The sequence below is a fragment of the Danio rerio genome, chromosome 4 (assembly GCF_049306965.1).
Source record: "Danio rerio strain Tuebingen ecotype United States chromosome 4, GRCz12tu, whole genome shotgun sequence".
Classification (NCBI taxonomy): Eukaryota; Metazoa; Chordata; class Actinopteri; order Cypriniformes; family Danionidae; genus Danio; species Danio rerio.
The window spans coordinates 59551298-59578031 of record NC_133179.1 but is presented as its reverse complement, the minus strand read 5'-3'; the positions used below and the strand labels follow the sequence as shown (position 1 = coordinate 59578031).

Here is a 26734-nt window from a genome sequence, read left to right as displayed (position 1 = left end):
TGAAGGTCTACATCCCCTCCAGAAGCCTCTAATCTGGGAGTGAGTGAAGGCTAAAAATCACTTTAAAAAAAACCTTTTCATTGTCATGCTGGAGGAATGTTTTCCCATTACTAACTAAATGTAAATGTAAGACTCTCAAATGTAAGATTCTCAGTCTCAAATAATGAAATAAAATAATAAACAAAATAACATTAATCCATGCACAAAAATTGTGTGCTATTTTGTGCAGCAGTGGCTTTCTTTGAACATTACATGTGCTTATTGCAACCAAGTTAATTAATGGTTTTTAACCCTCATAGCAGATAAATCCTTCAGTTTGTGTCTGAAATGTATTATGTCTGGTGCCCTCCATGGCAACTGCTCATTGGAAGACAGTAAAACTTTGCTTTTTGCATTAGCTTGCTCATACTCTCTGCTGCTCTCTGCCCCCTTTCTCCTTGCTCACGGACACTGCACCGCCACGCCATAGGGTCGCAAAGAACTTTCCATGCAATCTCTTAAAGTTTAGGAACCTCCAAAACCACAATAAACTTCTGCAAACCGACTCTCAGCAGAGTCTGTCACCCCAGTAATCCAGGACAACTTCCACTCAAGCAAGTGAATCCCAAAAATATCACTGTAACTGATTCACCAACCATACAGGAACGTTGTGTTTTGTCGAGGCCAGTTGGCGAAGAAAACTCAAACAAATGTTGTCTCTTGCTGATCTGGTGCATCTTAATGTTAAGCGGTTAAAGATAAGCCAAATCTCTGCTTTTGTGGTTTCTCAGGTGTGATTCTAAGATCTATTAATAAAAGGTAAAATTATTTTGGGACGGCTGTTCCCAAAAAAACTCAATTTGCACAAGCACCAGAATTGAGAACCACTGCTCTGAGGTACTCAAAATAACAAACTATCCTACTCAAAATTAACTGCCTTTCTAAAGTTACTTCTCTACTTCAGTATATCAAGTACATGCAGCTTGTTAGAGTCGCAACATAAAAGAAAAATGAACCAACAAAATAGCCTGAATGCAAATTATTTATTATAGAATATAACTCATAGAACAATTAATAAAAGCAACAAACAAATGTCTATGGATAATAATGAAGATAAAGAACTTAGGATATAATCACAACAACATGTTAACTACATGATATAAGTAATGCAAAACAAAACCTTAAAGTTAAAGAGTCGATGAAATGGCAGGTCTTTACATAAGGACTCCTGAGTAGCCACAGCATCCTGTGAAAGCTAACACAACTTTTATATACACATTGATGAGTAATGCAGGCATCCAATCAGGATTTACCTGGGATTTACTTTGGGATCATCACAGTGTATTAATATTGTAAAACTTAATACCTGTCGCTCTGCCTAAATCATAAAATATTCATCAAGTTTGTATTCTACTCAAAAAAGTAAATGTAGTAAACTAGAAAGAATCTTGAACCTAAAAGTAAAGAAAATTTACTAATAAAAGCTGCAACACAGGACAACTGAATTGGCTTTCTAAACTTGAGGCCCTGATATACTGCAAACGAACCGTCTTGGAGCTTCACCTTGTTTGATGTGCGGAGTCTTTTCAGTGATTTGTTTCTCATTCAGGAAGTCAGACAGAAAACATCATCCAAAACAACACTAGCTACAAGAATACACTGAAGAGTGGAGTACAAATGTATCCGTACCTGTACAATCACTTGCAAAGAGATTTTAAGCCACTGAGATGCTGTTTGCCAGATGTTTATGAAACTGTTCTTCTCTCAGCCGCCATCACTGTGTTTACGGTTAACGTGAGGAGCGCAACACATTTACAACCCCACCTACTGCTGTGTAGGAGTGTACAGAATACCATCACTCAGCCTTTTCAAACATTGTTCAGACATGCAACATCCTGTGCACATGAGAAAATGTTTTGCAGCATTCATGTCTTGTGTGCAACTTTTTGTCCATGTGTTTGTTAAGCTGCCCCTAATGAGTGAAACTCTGTAGACACTGATCAGATCGGTACAGTTTCTCTCCAGTGTGAATCCTTTTCTGTTTTCAGATGTGTTAACTGATTAAACCTTGTCACAGTGTGAACACTTGTACCGTCTCTCCAGTGTGAATCGTCTGGTGCAGTTTCAATTTTGGAGCTGTAATAAAAGTCTTTTCACACTCACGTCGTCGCGATTTTCAATAATTGAAAATCCGGCAACCGCAATAATCAAACTCTTGGGAACAACTGTGGTCGGAACCAAAGTTCACAGGTCTGTGTTCACTGAACTCCTCTCAAGCAGCGGACCACTTCATTCTGATTGCTTGCAGCCGAACCGCATCATATGTCATACCATAAAGTTGACTTGATTTCAACTCTCCTCGACACCCACACAGGAGAAGACGCACTGTGCGGTTCCTTGACGCCAGTTCTCATTAATAATTAATGACTTCTGGCTACTTTGATGCTCTCGCTGCTTTCGGTTTGTGATCGCTCCTCAGTTTGTGAAGGTTTCCCTGCGCTGTCGCTCCACCTCGCTCCCTTTTCCCGCTCCTCAGTTTGTGATCGTTCCTCAGTTTGTAAAGGCTTCCCCGCGTTGTCGCTCCACCCCGCCTCCCTTCCCCCCTCTTCAATTTGTGATCGCTTCCCCACGTTGTCCCCCCCATCCCCCCCCACCGGGGGCCCCGTCAGTGATCCCTGCAGGGGGGCCTCCGCAACTTGCGCTACGCTACTGGTCCTTATGTGTTTATTAAGGTCTGAGGAGTTGCTGAAATTCATCCCACACTGAAGCTGCGGTTACACTAGAGTTTGAGCATGCAAAATTCTGTTGTTCGGAGCTGCGAAAAGGGGCGGGATTAAACAAGATGTAACGTACAGTCAGATAAAATTACGTATCGATTTTATAAAGGGGTTTAAAAAAAAATTTCCTCTGCGTAGGTTTATGACTCTTGGTGCCACAAAGTCTGAGCCTGTGTGACACCACTTATCTAGAGGTAAGCCAAAGATGGTTGCCAAAACTTCAAAAAACATTCAAAGACATTTACATTTTACATAATATTTCTGTTAATAACACATTCCACAGTCTGTATTTTTCATCGAACATATGGAAAGGACACTAAAGGACTCCATCTAACGCATCAGAGAGAATACTCGCAAAAAGAGAGAAAAAACATCTTTCTAAAGGTAATTATGTTATGCATTAAAGCTGTGCCCCTTATCAAAAAGGTGTTTTCTTTGCAATTTTAATGGTCCTGAATAGTTGTGTGGAACTGAGGTAGATTTGCCATTCTTTAATCTAAACTCTCTATTTCCTCGCTTTTCTGTTTCTTTCTGTTTATTATAGGTTCCATAGATCCCTATATAGCCTATCTATATTCAGTTTACTTTTGTTCTATGTTTGATGTTATGTTTGTGCGTTTGTTCGTTACATGTCAGACTAGTCAATAAATCCCATTATAATCAAATAGATTGTATTGTTTGCCTCACATAAAAAGTCACTAAAATGATTGATTCCTTTGCTAAAAGCTGTTATTAAGTTAATCAAACTCATAAATGATTAATCTACTTCACAAGGAGTAGTAATAATTTGCTTTCTAAATAAACAGATCATCACAGAGTCCACTCAGACAAGCAGGTGAGGTCTGGTTATATTTACTTCATCAAATTAACAATAAGTTAATCCAGAATATTAAGGATGAATAATAATATGTTGTTATTGATAATTGATATTCATAATCTGAGAGTCTGCTTGAACGAGCGAGCGGAATTGTGTTATATATCCGTTTAGCCAAATTGACAGTAGGTTAAACCGCAATAAAAATATTTAATAATAACTTGTTATTATTGATCGTTAATATTCATAAACTGAGCTAATTTCGCTACAAAGATGATTAGATATTTAAAAAAGTGAGCGATTGGTCCATATTTTAAATTTCTGTCTAGAGAGGTCATGTTTTGATCTTTGATTGGTCTCACACAGTCAAGTGATGCAATTTCTCAGGTAAGAGTTCACCAAGATTGAACTTTGCAAGGCAGTGAACTACGAAACTTGACGCAAGAACTTGCATTTTCGGTCTTATGCATTTGCACGCGTATAAATGGAAGTCTATGGGGAAAAAATTCAAGTTTGACCGCGGCTTAAGTGTAAGTGAATGGTTTTTCTCCAGTGTGGTTCATCATGTGTTTATTAAGGTGTGACGATTGGCTAAAACTCTTCCCACACTGAGTGCAAGTGAATGGTTTCTCTCCAGTGTGGATCCTCATGTGTAGATTAAAGTGTGATAATATGCTAAAACTCTTCTCACACTAAGTTCATGTGAATGGTCTTTCTCCACTGTGGATCCTCATGTGTCGATTAAGGGAGGATGAGCAGGTAAAACTCTTACTACACTGAGCGCAAGTGAAGGATTTCTTTCCAGTGTGGATCTTCATGTGATTATAAAGACTTGATGAGCGGCTGAAACTCTTCCCACACTGAGAGCAAGTGTATGGTTTCTTTCCAGTGTGCATCATCATGTGTTGATTAAGCTGTGATGATTGGTTGAAACTCTTCCCACACTGAGCGCAAGTGAAGGATTTCTTTCCAGTGTGGATCTTCATGTGTGTATTAAGACTTGATGATTGGTTGAAACTCTTTCCACACTGAGGGCATATGAATGGTTTCTCTCCAGTGTGGATCCTCATGTGAATTGTAAGACTGCCTTGTAATCCAAAACTCTTTCCACACTGAGGACATGTGAATGGTTTCTCTCCAGTGTGGATTACCATGTGATTATTAAGGTTTGATAATTTGTTAAAACCCCTCCCACACTGAGTGCATGTGAATAGTTTCTCTCCAGTGTGGATCCTCATGTGAATTGTAAGACTGCCTTGTAATCCAAAACTCTTTCCACACTGAGGGCATGTGAATGGTTTCTCTCCAGTGTGGGTCATCATGTGATTATTAAGGTTTGATGATTTGTTGAAACCCCTCCCACACTGAGTGCATGTGAATAGTTTCTCTCCAGTGTGGATCCTCATGTGATTTATAAGACTATATTGTAATCTAAAACTCTTTTCACACTGAGGGCATGTGAATGGTTTCTCTCCAGTGTGGATCTTCATGTGATTTTTAAGGTGTGATGATTGGTTGAAACTCCTCCCACACTGAGTGCATGTGAAGGGTTTCTCTCCTGTGTGGATCCTCATGTGATTTGTAAGATTATATTGTAATCCAAAACTCTTTCCACACTGAGGGCATGTGAATGGTTTCTCTCCAGTGTGGATCTTCATGTGATTATTAAAGTTTGATGATTGGTTGAATTTCCTCCCACACTGAGTGCAAGTGAATAGTTTCTTTCCAGTGTGGATCTTTATGTGATTTGTAAGACTATTTTGTAATTCAAAACTCTTCCCACACTGAGTGCATGTGAATGGTTTCTCTCCAGTGTGGATCCTCATGTGATTCTTAAGTTTGGTTTTGTTTGCCAAACTCTTCCCACACTGAGTGCAGGTGAAACGATTCTTGTCTCTCCTCTTCAAAATACCATCAGTCTGTAAATGAGTTTTGTCCTCAATTTTGGCATGATGTTTCTCCTCCTTACTCCTCTCATACTCTTCAATTAGGTCTGAAATAAAAAAAATCATTAGTTTTCATTGAGTCTTAAAAACTCTCATTGAAAGCTGAAAAGTTAGAAGACACTAGAAACATTGGCTACACACACTAACTTTTATGCACATTAAATGTAAAATAAATCAGATATTTTGTTTGGTCCATTAATGTGTACCCATTTAAGCAGATTTCATTCAATTCATCTTTATTTATCTAGTGCTTTTACATTGACTTATAGTAAATGGGCTCTATGCACAAACTCTGCTGACATGTTTCCGGTAGACTATCAGTCAGGCTCTTCCGCATAGCGAAATCTGATGGCGGTGGATGTCCAGCATCTGGAACATCATTACTGTTCAGTTCCAGAAGCCACGATAGTTGATTAATACACCAGATCTGGCTGACAATCTCTGTGAAGAGGTGGAGTGTCTGAAAGGAGACTGCTATGATGCTGCTTTTGGTGGTAATATAAGGTTCTAAAGGTACAGTTAAAAAATTATGTACAAGAATATAACCCAGATAAAAGTAGTAACAAGTTGCAATTGTATTTTATATTAACTAATACATCTGCCGGGTGAAGCAACAAGCTGGACAGTCATCATCTCTTTCTATTACAGCAAGCATCAACCTGATTTACACAATGGCTTGCCTTCTGCCCATCAGTAAAAGCTTAAACTAAAGATTAAAGAGTAGATAATGAAGCTAAATTTATTCATGTAAAAAAAATATATAAACACAAACTAAACATAATTTCTATGTTGTTGACAGCAACAATATAAAGTTGTCAATATAATAAACATTCATTTTCAATGCATTATAGTAAACATGTAAACATAAATAACAGAACAATTTGAGTGAACATTTGCTCTGCACTAATGCAAACATAAAAAACTTTAGATACTTGAACTGCACTAATGTACATATGCAGCGTTTATGGTGTAGAATTATGCGAGGGTTACCTTCATCAAATGTACCCTCTCCGCCTTCTACCAAAAATCAGGCAGGCAACTTCTGTCAGACCCCCTGTAGATGCTCAATGCAAAATGCATTTGTTTCAATTAGCAAAAATGTAACGAATGTGATACCACCTCCAACTAATTTTCAACAAGGAAAACACAAAACTATGTAAATATAAGTAACTAGACATTTGCACTGCAGTTATACAAAAAAAATACATTAAGACATTTCCGCTGCAGCATAAATATAAATGTATTTTTTTGACACGTGTAAAAATGACACAATTTTAAACAGAGTAGTTCCGGTGAGCCCGGCCGACCTGTCATATCTCCTTCTGGACGGCCTGAAGATACAAATGCTGACTTTGAGAGGATAAAGGCGGACATTCTCTGCTCCTTAAGTGCGGACATATCATCTGTAAAAAGAGTTGAAGAATGCAGTGGCCGAAGATTTTGATGCTCTTAAATCTGAACTACAGGCTATGAGAACCGAAATCACGAATAATGCCACCGCTGTGCGTTCTGAAATTGACCAAATAAAAGAGAACATTAGGGATGTCGAGGGAGGACTCTCCACTTGGTCAGACGAGATGGTCACTCTCCAGGCAACGGTAACTAAACTCACAAGACATGTCGGCGACTTAAAAGAAAAATGTGAAGATATGGAAGGGTGCATGAGAAGGGGAAATATTTGCATTACGGCAATCCCCGAGCTCCTGGGATCAAGTTCAACTACAGCGGTATCCAAACTGCTAAAAGAAGTGCTTCAAATGGACAGAGATGTCAAAATTGACAGCTCACATCGTAGCCTTGTTCCAAGGAGGCCAGGGGACAAGCCTCGTACCATAAACACAAAGTTACAATTACGATGGAGATGCCATGGAGATCTTACGAAAAGCCAGAGAACGTACACGGCTCATTTACAACGGTAATCAAATCACCATCTTTCCGGATTACACCGCCAATGTTGCAAGGGCAAGAGCAGCCTTTACTGATGTCAGGAGAGCTCTTTGGTGGTGACAGGACGTGCGAAATGGACAGCTTTTCTTGGCCAGGTTTCGAATTTCACTCAATGGAGAAGAAAAGCAGTTTCAGATTGCGACCGAGGCAATGGATTATGTGAAAAAGAAAATCATATCTGACAATCAATCTAATAGTTGACACTCATTCTACCTGAGGATTACAACACTTAACGATGAGTATCCTGCCTTCAAACTTATTTGGTAATAATCCGCTCCTGACTCCTTACGTTGGATTTGACTGATTATTACAATTGATTTCCCTGAGGTATTTGTTTTCTTCTATGGAATGAACTGATTAGCTAACTTTATACAGCAGTTTATACGCTTGGAAAAACACGTCTGTTTATGAAGCTGTTAATTTTAAGTTTCAAAAATTATGGTTCTGTAGGAGTCTGTGTGGAGATTATTCATGTAACATATTGTAACCTGCATTCTGGAGATAAACATTCCATTTAACATTCCACGAAAACGATCTGGGTTCGCCAGGACAATAAAATCACTTTTGGTGACATAAAGTCTGGCTTAGAAATCCCTGGTGACATGTTAACAAGTCTGGGAGACTTCACAGAACCACTCTCTGCCGACTTCAAAAAAACATGACAGATAAGATAAGAGAAGAAAAAAAAACCTCTTTAGCCAACGTTCTGCTCACAGTCAAGACATTCCTCAAAAAAGAACCCAAATCTCTTGTTTTATTACATTTAACTTTTGTAATGTGTACAATCCCTGATATAGACTATACACATTTATACTTTCAGGCCTTTTTAAAAGCATCAATGATGTAAAGGTATGGGAACTATGTTGATGTACTTTTAATGTTGATGTACTTGTAGAGTGTTTGGTGTCAATAGAATGCCCTGGACATTTTACAACACATGATGCATAGAGCATGATAATAACAGGAATGGCCTGCATTTTTTTATGCCCTGAATTAAAAACCGTCCTTAGGCTGCAGGAGGACCCAAAATTTGCATACAAACAGCCTAGAGACAAAGAGAGGTTTCGCGCTAAAAACTTTGTCCTAAAATCATTGGTCGAGAAGGCTGAACGGGTCGTCACGTGACCCGCAGGTATAACTCATTCTGCCCCCCAACATCTGGGCAGAAGCAGAAAAAAACCCTCGGATAAACTTCTCCGCAGAGGACCTTCTTCTGTCCCCGTTTCTTTGTTTTCCGACTTTTGAACTCAGTTTAATCTCGCGCCTCGTGGGACCATTCAACTTGGACCAAGCTGAACAGGACACACAAACTCCTACTGAATCTCTGACGTCCCCCGCGCATCAACCAAAGCTCGCACGACACAAGAGAAAGTAAATGCAAGTTTATTTTTCATATGCGTTTTAAGCTGTGCCCCTTTTTAAGGTGTTTATGATCAACTGGTGGTTCTCGTTATATGTGGTTGAACTGAGCGAAATTTGTCATTCTGTACCTAATTTCTGCATTTCCTCACTTTTATGTCTCTTTCGGTTTTATTATATGTTCCATATATCCGTTTATAGCCTATTTAGAATTAGTATGCGTTTGTCTGTTATATGTTATGCCCATATATTCCTATACTCAGTTTACGTTTGTTTGATATGTATTAGATTAGTCAATAAACCTTATTATAATCGCATTGGATTGTTTTTGTTTGCCTCACAGAAAAAGGTCACTGAAATGATAGATCTTTTGCTACCGGCTGCTATTTAAGTTAATCAAAACTTAAGAATGATTAAGCTACCTCACAAGGAGTAGTAAGTATTCCCTTTCTAAATAAATATATCCGTACGGAGTCCGCTCGGATGAGCGGCGAGGTCTGGGTATATTTATTTGGTCAAATTAACAATAAGTTAATGCAGAATATTAATGATTAACAATAATTCGTTATTGTTGATAATTAATATTCATAATCTGAGAGTCCGCTTGGCCGAGCGGCGGGATCAGATACAATTATGTATTTGTTTAACCCAATTGACCAAAGGTTGAACCTGAATGTTAATATTTAATAATAACTCGTTGTTAGGGTCAGTAACAAAACAGGTTTAAAAATCTTTTACAAAGTTGATTTAAAAGCATCCGTTAGATATTTTAAAATGTACAGATTGTATTCATGTTGATTTTATGTCATTAAAAATAACATTTACACCATTTTTTACAAACATTAAGACTGAATCCAACTGAAAATGTCAAATGGTGTAACTGCCAAACATTGTGAAATATTAAATAATTTACTCCTTCTAGATGATATGCAAGTGTACACACTGAAATAAATACTTCATTTTAAAATACCACAATAACATTTATCCCAGATAGCAGGCAGTAATCGGCCCGAGCTCGGCTGCCCTCCGGCGCCTCCGGCTCCGACTCGGCATCGGCGAGTGTTATCCGGGCCGAGTGCGGCCCGCAGCTCGCTCGCGCACATGCGGTTGTGATGCGGCTGTAAAGCACTGGCCCGATTCCGGTCAACCATATGGCAACCGATTAAGGCTGATGGCAACCGATTAAGTTCTTATTTTATCTAGTAATCTGTTAGCTCCACGTTTAATGATAATTTGAGAAAATATTCATGGTACGATAGCAAAAAAAAAAAAAAAAGAATATTTAGTGTGGATGGTCGCAATGTTTAGACGCAAACAAAACAATATTATTTATAAATAGATTATACATGTCATCTAGAGAAAAACTATGTAAAATTCGCTTAATTTTGAGATAGCACGCTCCTGTGCTGACTGTTTTTGTTTTAAAGCAGAAGTTGGTTTCATAATAAACACATGCGTGACTAAACTCATGATCCACACTCCAATCCAGACGGTGGCGGTAATGCTCCAAAAAGCTGTTTGTCAACCACCATGGCACGAAGATCACAAGAAGAAAAAGTTTGGTTTTTTTAAAGACTTCACGTGGATCCCGGTCAGAAAGGTAAGCTTTTTACTGCTTGTGTACTGTATAATTAGCGAATTTAGAGCTTAAAACATTTCCACGGTGTTTGGTTGTAACAGCGTTTAGTAATTTAAAACAGTTTGATACGAAATGTAACTTGCTTTAAGAAACACGACTGGAGCTAATGTATGCTAACGCTAACAGTTACAAACAGCCTGAAAGTTCATTTTCCTTTAACACAATGTTAGATTGTAACGTGTGTAGTAACTGAAAACTATTTTAATTATTTTAAAGAAACATGAAACGAATTTGTGTGTATGCTAACTTTGCGTTAAAGAAAGTTTCTGTAGACGAATCCATTAACTATCTTGGCAAAACGTGTTTTTTTCCTGATTTAACATTATAAAGTACCGTGGATGTTGAAAAAAATCATTGTACAGGCGTTTACTTATCCAACAGTATTAATTCTGTGATTGTGTAAATAAAAACTAATCGTTTTGGATTAATAAAATATTATTGTTTATCTTGTTTTTGCAGTTAGTCACGAAAAGTGATCGAAACTCGACGGTTTACTATTCTCTTTAAATTATCCAAGAGAAATATATTACTATGCACTTTAATTCATATGTGTTAGCCTATGTGAATCAATTATATCTTATGTTCAAGCTGTAATGGTCAGTTAATGTAAAACTGAACGTCTTAAAGCAGATTTTGATGTTTTTTTTGTTTGTTTTTTATGTTATTGACAGTGATAAATTCTGATTTAAATGAATGGGTAACAATATTTGTTGGTTAAGTCTTATTGTTCTTGTTTAACAAAGGTTAGTGAGATCATTTTGCAGCACATCACGACCAAAGAAGTCAATGGCACACTCTTTTGAACGTGAATAGGCATGCTATAGTTGTGTGCTAAAAGTCCATTATAAGCTGTAAACTGCTGATACATTTTCAACATAGATTGAGCTTTTCAGACATTACATTACTAATTGCTTCACAAACAGCTGAAATGGTTTATTGTTATTGGCTATCATCATCAAACATTTTTCACAATGGTAGGTTAATCTTCATGGGTACAGAATAATGCATGTGCTTGGCCATCTTACAAATCTATGTCTCAGATTCATAAGGCTGTCACTCTGCATGAATCTCCGAATAAATCTTGTGCAACCTTCTGTGTACTGATTATTTACACTATATAGGTATTATATGCATTAATTAACTTTGATAGTATTTCAGGATTTTAACTTTTCTTTACTGGAGGTTAACAATGTGATGTTTTATTATAGATGCATATGAGGAAGCTCGACTAAAACATCCACATGCAACTGTGATTTCTGACTGGTAGACAGATGAGGACGATGATTGCCTGTCATACATCTCAAGACAGAACAGGTTTGTTTGCAATTATTTTAAACACATACTGTCAACATTATGTCATTGATCTATTACAACCTGTGAGTTTTAACCTGGCACTATACTAAAGTGATGTTTTGTTTTGTAAATGTATCTGATTAAGGGACAGTATGGACACATCTATACCATGATGAAGAAAAATTACTTGGAACAAAGAGGCTGGATAAAAGGCAGGTATGAAGATTTCAGAAATCAATGCAGCACCACAAGTACCATCACCATCAATGACTATGGCAGAAATCTTAAGACCACCATGAAGATGCACAGATACTGTACATTCCAGTACACCAGGCGTGTCCAAACTACGGCCCGCGGGCCATCTGCAGCCCGCGAGGCTTTTTATAAATATCAATAGAATCTGGCCCGCTATACAAAAATGAACGTAATTCAATAAATAACCACCGGGTTTCGCTATTACATGCATTCAATTAAGCAGCAGTTCTTGTTATGATCTATCTATCTATCTATATCTATCTATCTGTCTATCTGTCTGTCTGTCTGTCTGTCTGTCTGTCTGTCTACACACAGTTGAAGTCTGAATTATTAGCCCCTCATTGATGTATTTCTTCTTTTTTAAATATTTCCCAAATGATGTTGGAGAAAGACTTGTTTTATTTCGGCTAGAATAAAAAGCGGTTTAAATTTTTTTATGAACCATTTTAAGGTAAAAATTATTAGCCCCTTAAGTCTTCAGAACAAACCATTGTTATAAAATAACTTGCCTAATTACCTTGACTAGTTAACTTGATTAACCTAGTTAAGCCTTTAAATGTCACTTTAAGCTGTATAGAAGTGTCTTAAAAATATCTAGTCAAATATTATTTACTGTCATCATGGCAAAGATAAAATAAATCAGTTATTAGAAATGAGTTACTAAAACTAATATGTTTAGAAATGTGTGGAAAAAAATGTTTAACTCTCTGTTAAACAGAAATTGGGGAAAAAATAAACGGTGGCTAATAATTTAGGGGGGCTAACAATTCTGACTTCAACTGCATTTATATATATATATATATATATATATATATATATATATATATATATATATATATATATATATATATATATATATGTATATATGTGTGTGTGTGTGTGTGTGTGTGTGTCTGTGTGATGTATGTAAAATTTGGCCCGCGACGTTTGTTTTTTTGCATCTGGCCCTCGGCCCAAAATGTTTGGACACTCCTGCACTACACCTATGAACATTTACAGTCTTTGTTCTAGTGCAGTTTGAGATAAAGACATAACTTATTGCATCTCGTGATGTCTTTGTAAGAATTGAAGACATCACTAAATTTGTTAAGGTTTAATGCAGCTAGAAAATAAAGATCAACTAGAGAATATCAGCAGTGTCTAACCCACTGTTGTATTTACAGAAGTTGTATGAGAATAAGCTACAGGTTGATTTATACTAATCTGTTATTTTTCTTTTTTAGCACGACTGACTGAAGTTTTAAAATCATGCAACGTCATAAAGCAGCAGCTGGGCCTGATTCTCACAAAACCAAAACAGACGTGATGAAATTCCAGATGTAAACACATTTGACCTTCCTTTGGTCAATTTGATTTGGAAAAGCTTGAAAATCAACTAAAGGAGCAGCCTGAACAAATGAAGAAACTGGTAAGTTCAAGCTCTTGCTAATTTCAAAGTGTTTTAAGTTTATTTGTTTTTTTTTATTGTTTTTTTTGCTTCGTAGGTAGCCTACTTTTTTCCTAATTTTTTCTTTTTTTTTACATTAGTACTTGTTCACTACTAATTATCTGTTTATCTTTTAATCACAGATGGAGTGAGGACAAATGTCCATACCACACCACTGATAAAGAAGTGGAAAAATGCATTACAAGGTAGCTACAACTTGCCCGTGACAGGGATGGAGGAAGAAAGAAGAGAAAGCTAATGTGTCAAATGTCTACATCACTATTTTGTTTTATTTTTTAAACAACATTTTAAGTGTATTAGGATGTTCCCTGATACTTGAACAATTTGTTTCTTTCATTTGCATTTATTTATATATATATATATATATATATATATATATATATATATATATATATATATATATATATATATATATATGTATATGTATATATATGTGTGTATGTGTGTGTGTGTATATATGTATGGTATGTAGGTATGTATGTATGTGTGTGCGCCAAATTCTGAAGAAACATCTTGATACATTTTTAATAAACGTAATACAAATAAAATTATAAATATAAAATTGCACAAGACGTGTATATATATGAAATGTATAATCATCTCACTCATGTCTTGCTGTTTGTGCAATTGATTTTGTTCAAGTTTATTTAAAAATAAGTTTGACTTTATACTTCTGCAATTATATATATATATATATATATATATATATATATATATATATATATATATATATATATATATATATATATATATATATATATATATTTGTTTGTTTAAAATTATTTTAATGTTTTATTAAAAAATGTTTCAAGATGTTTCTTCAGAATTCTGCAGTACTTTTTACAAGTTTGACTTGGATATTTTACGGATTGTCATTGGTATTTTTAAGATGTTTCTTGCTATATCTTAAATTGGTTTCTATATTAAGGTTTATATAAAATTTAGCTGTTTGTACAAATTTTTAATTCAAGTCTATTGGGAAAACAGGGTTGTTTTAAAAACATCTGTGTTTGTGTGTAATTTTTAGATTTTTTGTTTAAATCTTTCTGTGTCTTTAATGTGTTGTTTTATTGTTGTTTTTATATTGATATTCTTGTGCACTACAAAATTATTTATAAAATTTTAGTACTATTTTTTTCTTGCAATTAATAAACGTTTAACATTTATTTATTTTGTCATTTGTCTGATTATTTTCGTTACAGAATGTGTATGCAGTTTGCACTTTATTCAAAGGTTAAACACAGTGCTTACACTTTGTGTTTACATTATAGCCTGTGTTTGCTGTTGTATAAATTCAAATGGTTGTAATACCATATATTAAGTACCAATGTAATACCAAAAGGTTTTATAAGGTGTATAAATACGGAGTCGCGCCAGCTCCGGGCCGCAGCGCACATTACCCTCGCGCCGATTCCGGCGCGGATGCGCAGCGTCGGCTCGCTTACGGCCGCCGCATCTGGCCCGCTTGATTCGGGCCGGAATCGGGCAGTGAGTCCACAGGCATCCGGCCCGAGTCCGGCAGCCGGAGTTGGGCCGAGGGGTAAGTCTTCGGCAGGCGACAATCTAGCCGGAACTGGCCTGAGTGTATTTTGCTATCTGGGATTTTATTCGCATTATCTCTAAATGTACATTTTAATGATTTTAATACACTAAACTGGGTGTTTTAATTTTAATTTCACATTATTTCCATGTACATAATTATATTTTTATGTAAAATACTGGTTACACTAATTGACAAAAAACAGTTACACCACCTGACAGTGTTGCTTCTACAGCCAAAGATTTTGAAATTGACAATTAAAATCAATTCAAATTAAGAATGATAGTCAACAATTTCAGCTGAAGTGATTTTAATTTGTTTTAATGTTAACCAAAATGTCTGGCAAAAAGAAATCATCATGGCGCATGAACGGTGTATCCATGTCTCATATTGTAATGACAGTTGATGAACAATTTCTGAGGGGGGTGGGATTGTCATTGACAAATGTGTTTAGAACAATGAAACCAAGTTGCTGAACTTTTAATACACCAAGTAATAAAATCCTTTACATTAAATGTGTGGCCCTCATCAATAGAATATTAACAAACTAAAGAAACATGTTTAACATTTAACACCTTTTCCATCACTGTTTCTTTTCAGTTGGCTTAAGTAAAATGAAACTAAGTAGATGATATTAGAAAAAAAATCCACTATTTTACTTCTAAGCTATTTAGAAACAATTTGCCAAACACTGTACATAAATCACTAGTACGTAAGAACTGCTGCTTACTTGTTGTTGCCTTGGTGCTGGGATTAAAGGCCAATTTTTGTAAGCATACACGACTGACTGACAACAAATAATTTCATGAGTGTATCCACAACTTATCCACAAACTATTTTATACAGTTAACTTCAGAATTACGCAGAGTTATTATTAGTCCCCCTGAGCTATTAGCTCCCCTGTTATTTTTTCCCCAATTTCGGTTTAACAAAGAGAAGATTTTTTAACACATTTTCAACACATAATAGTTTTAATAACTCATCTCTAATAACTGATTTATTTTCTCTTTGCCATGATGACAGTAAATAATATTAGACTAGATATTCTTCAAGACACTTCTATACAGCTTAAAGTAGCATTTAAAGGCTTAATTAGGTTAACTAGGCAGGTTAGAGTAATTAGATAAGTTATTGTATAATCATTGTTTGTTCTGTTGACTATCGCGGGGAAAAAGCTTAAAAGGGCTAATAATTTTTACCTTAAAATGGCTTTTAAAAATTGCTTTTATTCTAGCCGAAATAAAACAAATAAGACTTTCTCCAGAAGAAAAAAATATTATCAGACATGCTGTAAAAACAAAAACAAAACTGATTTCAACTGCAATTCATATGTTTAGCAACTTCTGACTTGTTCTTCACAACTTTTCATCATTAAAGTTCCTCCGAGTCACCTCCAGTTGTTAATAATAATAGTACAACAGCGAGCGCATCAAGTATGAAAACCTCCAAAACTTAAGGCTGTGTGCACTCAGTCTATAGATGCTTGTCAACCTTGTTTCTTTTCCCATGTTAATTTTTTTCTTTTATTTAAAAAAGAAATTCCCAAGGGCTCTTTAACACAGAGAATATTATTGTCAACACATTTCTAAACAAAATAGTTTAAATGACTAAATTCTAATAACTGATTTCTTCCGTAGTCTTTGCCATGATGACAGCACATAATATTTGACTAGATCATTTGTAAGACATTAGTATTCAGCCTAAAGTGACATTTAAAAATGTAATTAGGTTAATTAGGCAAGTAAGATCTATTGGCCAAGTCATTGGGTAACTGTGGTTTGTTCTGTATTTAAGAAGGCTAACAATATTGACCTTAAAAACTGTTTAAACAATTAAAAAACTGCTTTTATTCTATCCAAACTAAAAGAAATAAGACTTTCTCAAGAAGGAAAAAAAAATACATACAACATTTCAAAGGAGGGTGATACAGTGGCTAATGTGGTTAGCACAGTTGTCTCACAGCAAGAAGGTTGCTGGTTTGAGTCCAAGATGGACCAGGATGGCTTACTGTGTGGAGTTGACATGGGTTTCCTCTAGGAGCTCCAGTTTCACCCACAGTCCAAAGACTTGCGGTATAGGTGAATTAGAAAAACTAAATTGACTGTAGTGTATGAATGTGTGTGTGATAGGGATGGGAAGATTAATCGATATGTATCGATACGCGGTCATGCGGGTGCACGATGCGAGTGCATCGGTAGAGCAGCAGAGGAAGAATGAAATTTTGGAAGCAAATCGAGATGCATCGGTTTTTGCGAGATGCATCGGTTTACCAAGATACAGCTTATATTTTTAATATATAATGTATTTTTTATTTATTAACAAGTGTTGTCAACCTGTTTTTGGCGCATAATTTAATCGACCTACATAAAGTATGCATTAGCAACGGGCTTGCGGATGTGTACACTTACACTACAACTCAGTGTATCAGGTGTGCGGATGAAGCTAGTGGTGCGCCCTCAGAAAGCACGAGAAGCAAAACAACACACAAAAAAACAAAACAAAAAAGGACAGATGCAATTTGCGAAATGTGCCGCGCATCTGTAAAATACGTGGGCAGTACGACTAATCTGAAATCTCACTTGAAGCGGCGCCACGGTGTTGTTGTGAAAGCATCTTCCAGTGTTCCTGCATACCCGGCTTCCTGCACTGCTTTAACTGTAGCTACCAGCTCCAAAAGTGGTGTGAAAAGCATTGCAAGTTTTTTTTTTCCATGCGCAACAGTTTTGTGCGCTCTATGCCAATAACGGATGTTATTGCATTGTTTATCTGCAAAGATATTCAGCCTAGTGTCACGAAGAACGAAGGTTTTAAACACCTCCTCCTGTTAATTTTTATTTAATTATAATAATAATATTAATAATAATAATGATAAAAATAATGGGTGTCACGGTGGCACAGTGGGTAGTATGACCACCCCACAGCAAGAAGATTGCTGGTTTGTTATATTTTTTATTAGCCTGTTGTTTACAGTGACAGTGATGTTTCAAAGCAGCATAACACTGCTAGTTCACGACCTTAAGTTTTGAATATTCAGTGGCACAATATATCTTTGTAAAACTTGTTTTCATAGTTGAAAAGTTAAATAACAATTCTTGTTGTGCAATGCTAAACCTTTATGTTGAAAGAGTGCAAATATATATAATTTAATATATATTGCACTTATACATTCTTTTTTATCTTAATAATACTGTAATAATGTTCGTTGTTGAGGGAAGAAGAAGACAGGGTCGGCGATTCAGGTAAGCAAATATTTTATTTGTTGTTTAATGACACCACACAGGTAACGGTGTATGGGTGTGTGTGTGTGCTCTCTCCTCTCCCGACTGCTCCTCCCGTTCTCCTTAAGAAGGGAGTCTCTCCGGCCCAATCACTAGAAAGACAGGTGTTATTTATCATTTCTGATTGACCCGCTGATTAGCCGCCGGGCTCCTAGCATGCTCTCCCCCCTGATTGGGTGTTCGACCACGCTTACCTCTCCACATACCCCCACCGCCCGCCTCAGGCCGGGGAGCCGTCCGGCCTGCAGCCCTCCCCCCCCCCGCCCTCGAGAGGAAGTCGGCTACCGCCATTTGTACGCCCGGCCTGTGGATCACCTTGAACTTAAAAGGCTGTAAAGCTAGATACCAACGGGTGATCCGCGCATTGGTATCCTTCATGCGGGGAAGCCACTGGAGAGGAGCGTGATCTGAACAGAGAGCGAATTCCCTACCCAGGAGGTAATAGCGGAGAGTGAGAATGGCCCACCTGATCGCCAGGCACTCCTTCTCTATGGTGCTGTACTTAGCCTCACTCTTGCTGAGTTTGCGGCTAATGTACAGCACCGGCCGTTCCACTCCCGCCACCTCCTGCGAGAGAACCGCCCCCAGTCCCCGATCGGATGCGTCCGTCTGTAAAACAAAGGGGAGAGCAAAGTCAGGAGCGTGCAATAGCGCCCCCCCGCAAAGTATAGATTTTACCTTTGAGAAGGCCTGTTGGCACTGCTCCGACCATTGGACGGTATCCGGTCCCTCCTTTTTAGTGAGATCAGTCAATGAGCTGACAAGGGCAGAATAATTAGGGACAAAACGCCTATAATAACCTGCCAGCCCCAAAAACTGTCTCACCTCCTTTTTGGTCTTAGGTCTCGGACAGGTTGCAATGGCTGCAGTCTTATCAATTTGGGGCTGCACCTGCCCGTGACCTAAGTGGAAGCCCAGATACCTTACCTCCACTCGCCCAATTGCGCACTTCCGTGGGTTGGCCGTGAGCCCGGCCCGTCTCAGCGCCGACAATACCGCCCTCAAATGTTGCATATGCCGCTGCCAGTCATTACTGTAAATGATGATATCATCTAGATAAGCAGCGGCATATGCTGTGTGAGGGCCGAGTATTTTGTCCATCAGGCGCTGAAACGTCGCCGGTGCCCCGAACAGCCCGAACGGAAGCGTCACAAATTGGTGCAATCCAAACGGCGTAGTGAAGGCTGTTTTTTCGCGGGATATTGGAGATAAGGGGATCTGCCAATAGCCCTTCGTTAAATCCAATGTCGAGTAATATCGAGCAGCACCTAACCGGTCGAGCAACTCGTCAATACGCGGCATTGGATAAGCGTCAAATTTTGACACAGCATTCACCTTGCGATAATCCACACAGAACCGGACCGAGCCGTCCGTCTTAGGCACCAAGACAATCGGGCTGGCCCAGTCGCTGTGGGATTCTTCCACTACTCCCATTTTCAACATATTATTCAATTCTTCCTGAATCACTTTTTTCTTGTGTTCAGGTAGGCGATACGGCCGGGTCCTAACGACCACGCCCGGTTCGGTCTCGATATGGTGCTGAATCAGGTTAGTACGACCGGGCAGGGGCGAAAACACGTCAGAGTATTCACGTTGGAGGTGCCGGATGTCGAGGAGCTGGCTCGCTGAGAGATGATCGCCCCCGGTGACCAGAGCGCTCGGCCGTTCACGGCCGGAGCTCTCCGGCCCCAGGTCATCCTCGTTAGTAACAAGTGTAGCCAGCGCCACGTCCTCCGGCTCCCTCCACTGCTTAAGCAGATTAATGTGATAAATCTGACGCGAGTCAGCCCTGTCTGAACAAACCACCTCGTAATCGAGATCACTGACTCGTCGTGTGACCACAAACGGCCCTTGCCACTTGGCGAGTAATTTAGAGCTGGAAGTGGGTAGCAGTACAAGTACTTTATCTCCCTTTGAAAATTTACGGAGTTTAGTGCCCTTATCATATCGCCGGCGTTGGTCATCCTGAGCCTTAAGCAAATTCTCTGTAGAGAGCCGCCCCAGTGTGTGGAGTTTTGCTCTAAGGTCCAGGATATATTGAATTTCATTTTTACTTTTAGAAGGCTCGTCCTCCCAAGCCTCTCTAACAACATCCAAAACCCCTCTGGGCTGTCTGCCGTAGAGAAGCTCGAAGGGGGAAAACCCCGTAGAGGCTTGGGGAACCTCCCGCACAGCAAATAATAAGGGCTCCAACCACTTATCCCAATTTTTCGCGTCCTCGTGAACGAATTTACGGATCATTGATTTAAGCGTGCGATTAAATCTTTCCACCAGCCCGTCTGTTTGTGGGTGATAGACGCTCGTGCGAATAGATTTAATGCCCAATAATCCGTAAAGCTCACGCATCGTGCGTGACATGAACGCGGTGCCTTGATCAGTGAGAATCTCCTTGGGGATTCCCACACGGGAGATGAGGCGAAACAGCGCCTCCGCAACGCTCTTTGCTGAGATGTTACGGAGCGCGACTGCTTCCGGGAAGCGGGTTGCATAATCCACCAGAACTAATGCAAACCGATGCCCGCGTGCAGATCGCTCTAATGGCCCGATGAGATCCATACCAATTCTCTCGAAGGGGATCTCCATAATTGGTAAAGGGCGCAACGGCGCTTTTGGGGTGGCCGGTGGATTTACCAGCTGACATTCACTGCACGCAGCGCACCATCTGCTGACGTCACCGTGAATGCCCGGCCAAAAGAATCGGGTCATGAGGCGATTTAGTGTGGCCGCCTGACCTAAATGTCCGGCCATAGGATTAGAATGAGCCGCCTGAAAAAGCATTTCCCGGCGGCTCTTTGGTACTAATAGCTGGGTTGTATCTTCTTTTGTCTGAGCGTCTTGGGTCACTCGATACACCCTATCATTAATCACCGCAAAATACGGATAGGAGAGGGGTCTATCAGGCTGGAGGATTTTCCCATCTATAACCTGCACTCTTTCGAGTGCATGTTTTAGTGTATCATCACGCGACTGCTCCAGGGGAAAGTCTTTACACCGGGAAATTCCCAGCCCTTCCCCTGAGTCAGCGCGTGACGTCACTGCTTGGGATTCCCCCAGCTGATCGACACGTCCCCTATCCAGCGATTTCTTCTTCCAAGAAACACCCGCACATAAAACTCCCAATAATTTATTAAATCCAGGCCAATTAGTTCCCAGAATTAGCGGGTGTTTGAGGTGCGGGTTAACCGCTACCTCTACACTATGTTTTTTCCCCCGGAATTGAATATCTATTGCCGTTAGCGTGTAGTGAATAACATCCCCGTGCACACACCTTACCCTTACAGTGCGGCTCGTATCCAATGCCGGGTCTTGAAGCAGGCTTTGATGGATGGAGGTTTGGTTACACCCCGAATCCACCAAAGCTTGATATGTACCCCCTTTTATACTCACAGGTATCCGGTATAACCCGTCGCGACCGGGGGCGACGATTGGCGTGGCGGGAACGCGAATCAGCGCACTCACCTCCTTCATGGAGCAAACTTTTGGTGCGCTATCCTCGTGCCCGCGGTGCCAATACCTCGGCCCAGACATTCTCACTATACCCCCGGGGCCAGCAGTATCAACTGATTGAACCGGAGAGAGACCTGTCATTGTCTGGGGAACCGCCAGGGGTCGTGGCTCCACCCCTCCATCCAGATAGGGCCCCGCCCCCCTTGGGATGTTCAGCGGATCCGCTTCTGTGCACCGCCGCCTGGGTGCTGGTGTGGGCGGTCCCCGCCGTCTGGGCCTGGGAACAGGAGGAGAGAGAGAGAGAGGGGGAAGAGAGAGAGAGAGAGAAGAGGTTCTTTCGCCGACCCTGGACCTCGCCACCAGGTGATCCTCCGCCAGTCGGATAGCCGTCTCCAGATCGTCAGGCCGGTGGCACTGGACCCACTCCGATGTTCGGGAGGGGAGGCGGGTGATGAATTGCTCCAGCACCACGGCATCCACCAGTTGGGCGGTGGTTCGGCCATCCTGTACCAGCCATCTGCGGCAGGCGTCACGGAGCTGCTGGGCGAACGCAAAGGGCCGGCCGCCTTCAGCCAAAACCAGCGATCGGAAGAGCTGACGTTGCTCCTCCGGGTTGCGGCCGGCCTGCTGGAGAATAGCTCGCTTCAGATGAGCGTATTCCAGGAGATTCTGGGCCGGTAGCTGCTGTGCGGCGATCTGGGCTTCGCCCGAGAGCAGCGGGATGACTCGTACCGGCCACTCAGCCCGCGGCCAGCCACACGCCTCAGCCATCTTTTCAAAAAGATCCAGGAAAACTTCCGGGTCATCCTCCAGCGCTATTTTCTGTAGCGTAATGGGAGGGTGGGCGGTAGATGTTGAAGCGGGCTGGATCTCCTGGGTCAGCAGACTCCGGATTACCTCGCGGTCCTCCCGCTGGGCCTCCATGAGGACTTGGAAACGATGTTCTAGATCTTTCTTCAACTCCACCAGCGCATGATGTTGTTCCTGATGGAGAACCGCGAGCGCCTGGATGACTTCCGCACATGGATTAGTCGACGGAGTAGACATTCTGGCAGCGAAGTTTCTTCTTCTTCCCGGGTTTCGGCACCACTGTAATAATGTTCGTTGTTGAGGGAAGAAGAAGACAGGGTCGGCGATTCAGGTAAGCAAATATTTTATTTGTTGTTTAATGACACCACACAGGTAACGGTGTATGGGTGTGTGTGTGTGCTCTCTCCTCTCCCGACTGCTCCTCCCGTTCTCCTTAAGAAGGGAGTCTCTCCGGCCCAATCACTAGAAAGACAGGTGTTATTTATCATTTCTGATTGACCCGCTGATTAGCCGCCGGGCTCCTAGCATGCTCTCCCCCCTGATTGGGTGTTCGACCACGCTTACCTCTCCACAAATACTTAAATAATATGTGCTATATGTTCTAAAATGGCTCTCTACTGTAAATTGACACTCTGGCTCTGAGGGAAAAGCCAGTTTGTAAAAAAAGGCTTGGTTTTGCTTGGTTAATAAATAATTAAACTCATTCAATGGCACAGCATCCTCTTTCACATAATCTCATAAACTTGAACTAATTAGCTAGTGCTGAATTATCGCATTGTATCGTGATATAGGTGTGAATCGTATCGTGTTGCATCGCAATATGTCACAAATGTATCGCTAATATATCGGATCGTATTCTTTGTATCGAGATGTGTATCGGATCGGCATTATAGCTTAGATGCCCAACCCTAGTGTGTGAATGAGAGAGTGTGTACATTTTATTGTGTGAATATAAACATGGATTAACATAAAAAAAATACAGTCATGTTGTGCAGTAAAATAACTTTATCCTAGGTTTACAGAGCTTTAATAGTAAGGTTGTGGATTAAGCACCTATTTCTCAAACAAAAATAAATAAATAATCTACACTATGAACACAAATAGTTCCAAATAGTAGTCTAATTTATGTCGCATTTTTGATCAGCATCGTGAACTAATGATATTTGACTAAATTGACCCCCAACAGAAAGACTCCTGCTATATGAGTCAAATGGTGTAACCAGTTACATCCCTTGACATTTCAACTTAAAATGAAATTTGACAGGCATTATCAATAACATCTATGTAAGCACATGGGCTTGGTGGGAATATTTCAAATTTAACTTTTAAATATAATACTTATTTTTATAATATTGAACAATTATCAGTGCATTTCTGGGGTCTTACCATTTGACATGCATATCTAAGAATAGCTGACCATACCTTAAAAAGGTCAAAGTATCTCATATTTTAAAAAGAGTTACTAACCTTTGCATGCAGCAATTAGTCTTATCAAGAGTTCTTCTCTGTGATCCAATTTCCTGTCTAACTGTCTTGTGCACAATATTAACAAAATGGCTCAATAAATGGTGGTTACACCATCTTGACATTTCAGAAATTTGAGGTGACAGACAAAATTCCCCAAATGAATTATAATATTTAAAACAATTGTGCTATTTTTACCTTTATTTACTATTAAATATGTCTAATGTAAAATTATGCCAGACTAGCCGATACAATGTTTCATTGAGGCTTTCACATTTTTTAAACAAGGTAAACTATTTGGTACCAATTTTTTTTGGTTACACCACATTGACATTCTTGCAATAATCCTCTAAAAATTTTCTTAAAATGGATTAAAACCAAAAAATTAAACTTGGTCCTCAAAATAGAGAATGTATGCAAGTAATTTGCTCATTTATTTTGAAACTGTAACCTACTTGAATTTATTTAAAAGACATGGACACAAAAAAATGAGTGTCACGTCATTGACCCATATATATATATATATATATATATATATATATATATATATATATATATATATATATATATATATATATATATAAACAATAATAAATAAATAATTTTTTATATGTATTTTAGATATTTCTAGCTAAAGATTTTAAATTTTGTGTTTGATTTTGGATCTTAAGACATTTTATGACGCAGCGGAAACCCTGTTTAAACACAATAGCCCTGGTAATTAGTTATTATAATAATGATCTACTTCTAACTCAGATATTATCTGTGAGAACTAGTAACAACTACTAGAAACAAGATTAAACTCATAAAGAAGTTGATGAAAAAAGGGGAATTGTGATCAACGTGACGTATGCAAATGGATAGTACTAAGCCAACACTATCAATGTAATAGCTGATATCTACTAGGAGAATACTGTAGGTCAAATATCTTCAGCTCAGTTAAACTTCTTAAATTTATTTTATAAAGCGCCGGTGCTCAAGGACGCTTCACAAACAGCAGGAGAACAAGAAAAGCAATAACCTTAAGAAGGTAGAGAAAATGGGAGACTAATAATACATAAAATAATGACAAAAGACATGAGAACAAGTAACAAGAAAGAAACTCATTCTGTCTTTTAATGAGTGCTTATGTGCATTTAGAAGAACTAGGCAGCCCACTTTGGGCTGCAAGATGGATTTAATTTAGTTTTCTTATTATTAAAATATATCTGAATAAGGATCAAATGACTGAGTTGGTATTTGAGAATGAAAATCAACCTGTTTGTTTCTGCAGATCTTCCTGTTTGACTGTGAATGTTTCTTCAATCTTCACATCTTCATTCTCTTCTTTAATAAACACCATCTTTATAACAGTGTGGAGATCAGTCGCTTCAGCAGGAGTTTTTCTCTGACACTTTATCCTGTTTGAAATGAACAAAACAATAAAAATGTTCTGTTTAAAATAAATAAAACAATGAACAGAAATAAAATACCTTCTCTTCAACACTTGCTTCAACAGTTTATTTTAATCAGCATAATTAACAAAAATAAATCAGGTAAAACGTTTCATTAAAACACGTATTACACACTTTTCTGTTACTTTATTCAAACAATAGCCCTCGATTACTGAGAATATAATAGTACTACGTTGTATAAAGGGTTAAAATAATATTTCCAACAGCAGGAACATAATTTTGCATCGTATAAACAATCCTGAAACTTTAGTACTTTAACTTTAAATCGGGTTATATCTGTAAAACTTTTAAAGCAAACCTTTCTCCATTGAATCACCGCGCTTTAGCGGCGCCGCCTGATGACGTCACGTTACGCCAAAATAAAAGTCTTTTGTTTAGCTTTTTTGCCACTCTAGGCAGGGCAAACTTTATTTATAGAGCACAATTCTACACAACCGTGGTTGATCCAAAAAACTTTACAATAAAATAAACTACACAATAAAATTTTAAATACTAGAATTTAAAATACAGGAAAATGTATGTTTAAAAGTAATACTAAAATACAAATAAAAATAACTTGAATTTGTCACTCAAAGGAAAGTCTTTAAGTTAGATTTAAAAGCATCCAATGATGTAGCAATCCCGATGTTCAGAGGGAGACTTTTCCAGAGCCTTGAGGCCGCAACACAGAAACCTCTATCATCTTTTGATTTGCAGCAAGACCAAGGGACAGACAAAAAAAAAAAAAAAAAAAAACGAGATCGAGACAGACAAAAACTGGTCATGGAAGTTTAACTGTCTACAAGCTGAATAAAGTCTAATAAGTTCACTTCACTGACATAGGCCGGGGCAGAATTGTGCACAGCTTTTAATTAACAAAAAGAAATCGGGTAAAATGTTTCATTAAAACACTTATTACACACTTTTCTGTTACTTTATTCAAACAATGACCCTCGGTTACTGAGAATAAAATAGTAATACGTTGTATAAAATGTTAAAATTATATTTTCAAAAGCAGGAACATAATTTAACATCATATAAAAAACTAAAACTTTAGAACTTTAACTTTAAATCGGGTTATATCTGTAAAACTTTTAAAACAAACCTTTCTCCTGTTGAATCACCGCGCTGTAGCGGCGCCGCCTAATGACGTCACATGCCACACCAAAATAAAAGTCTTTTTCTTAACATTTTTTTCCACTTACTGTTGCAGTCGTCATGACTTATTGATACATTTCTCCCATGTTTTTATAGAAGTAAATTTGGTTTTATATTAGCACATTCAGACTTTCCCCTTAATAAAATA

The 26734-nt window shown here is 38.7% G+C and overlaps 3 protein-coding genes across 5 annotated transcripts in view; 1 reads left to right on the top strand and 2 right to left on the bottom strand.

Annotated features, from left to right (window-relative positions):
• LOC137491106 (uncharacterized) overlaps positions 1-26734 on the top strand; it is a 1257671-nt gene that overhangs the window by 636687 nt on the left and 594250 nt on the right. The gene's annotated exons all lie outside the window — the stretch shown is intronic.
• The window catches only part of LOC100329723 (uncharacterized), a 399138-nt gene that overhangs the window by 203624 nt on the left and 168780 nt on the right, over positions 1-26734 (bottom strand). The window contains exon 1 of one of the 3 annotated variants that reach the window (XM_073948708.1): positions 25748-26573. The exons of 1 other annotated variant lie outside the window; for it this stretch is intronic. The gene's annotated coding sequence lies outside the window, so the exon portion shown is untranslated. Of the gene's footprint in view, positions 1-25747; positions 26574-26734 lie in introns of those variants that run through there. One more of the 3 variants, XM_073948706.1, reaches the window with a different exon arrangement.
• On the bottom strand, positions 1008-25797 carry LOC137491443 (uncharacterized). Its single transcript, XM_073948505.1, has 3 exons — positions 25748-25797; positions 25253-25395; positions 1008-5563 (listed from the first exon to the last, which is right to left on the bottom strand). The coding sequence occupies exons 2-3, from the start codon at positions 25335-25337 to the stop codon at positions 4269-4271; spliced, it is 1380 nt and encodes a 459-aa protein (XP_073804606.1). The 5' UTR covers positions 25338-25395; positions 25748-25797; the 3' UTR covers positions 1008-4268.

Bases quoted from the DNA above. Each gene is read 5' to 3' on its own strand.
- LOC137491443 (XM_073948505.1), bottom strand. From the start codon at position 25,337: ATGGTGTTTATTAAAGAAGAGAATGAAGATGTGAAGATTGAAGAAACA. The intron at 5,564-25,252 runs GTTGATTTTCAT...TTTTTATTTCAG, and splicing joins AGATCTGCAGAAACAAACAG to ACCTAATTGAAGAGTATGAG.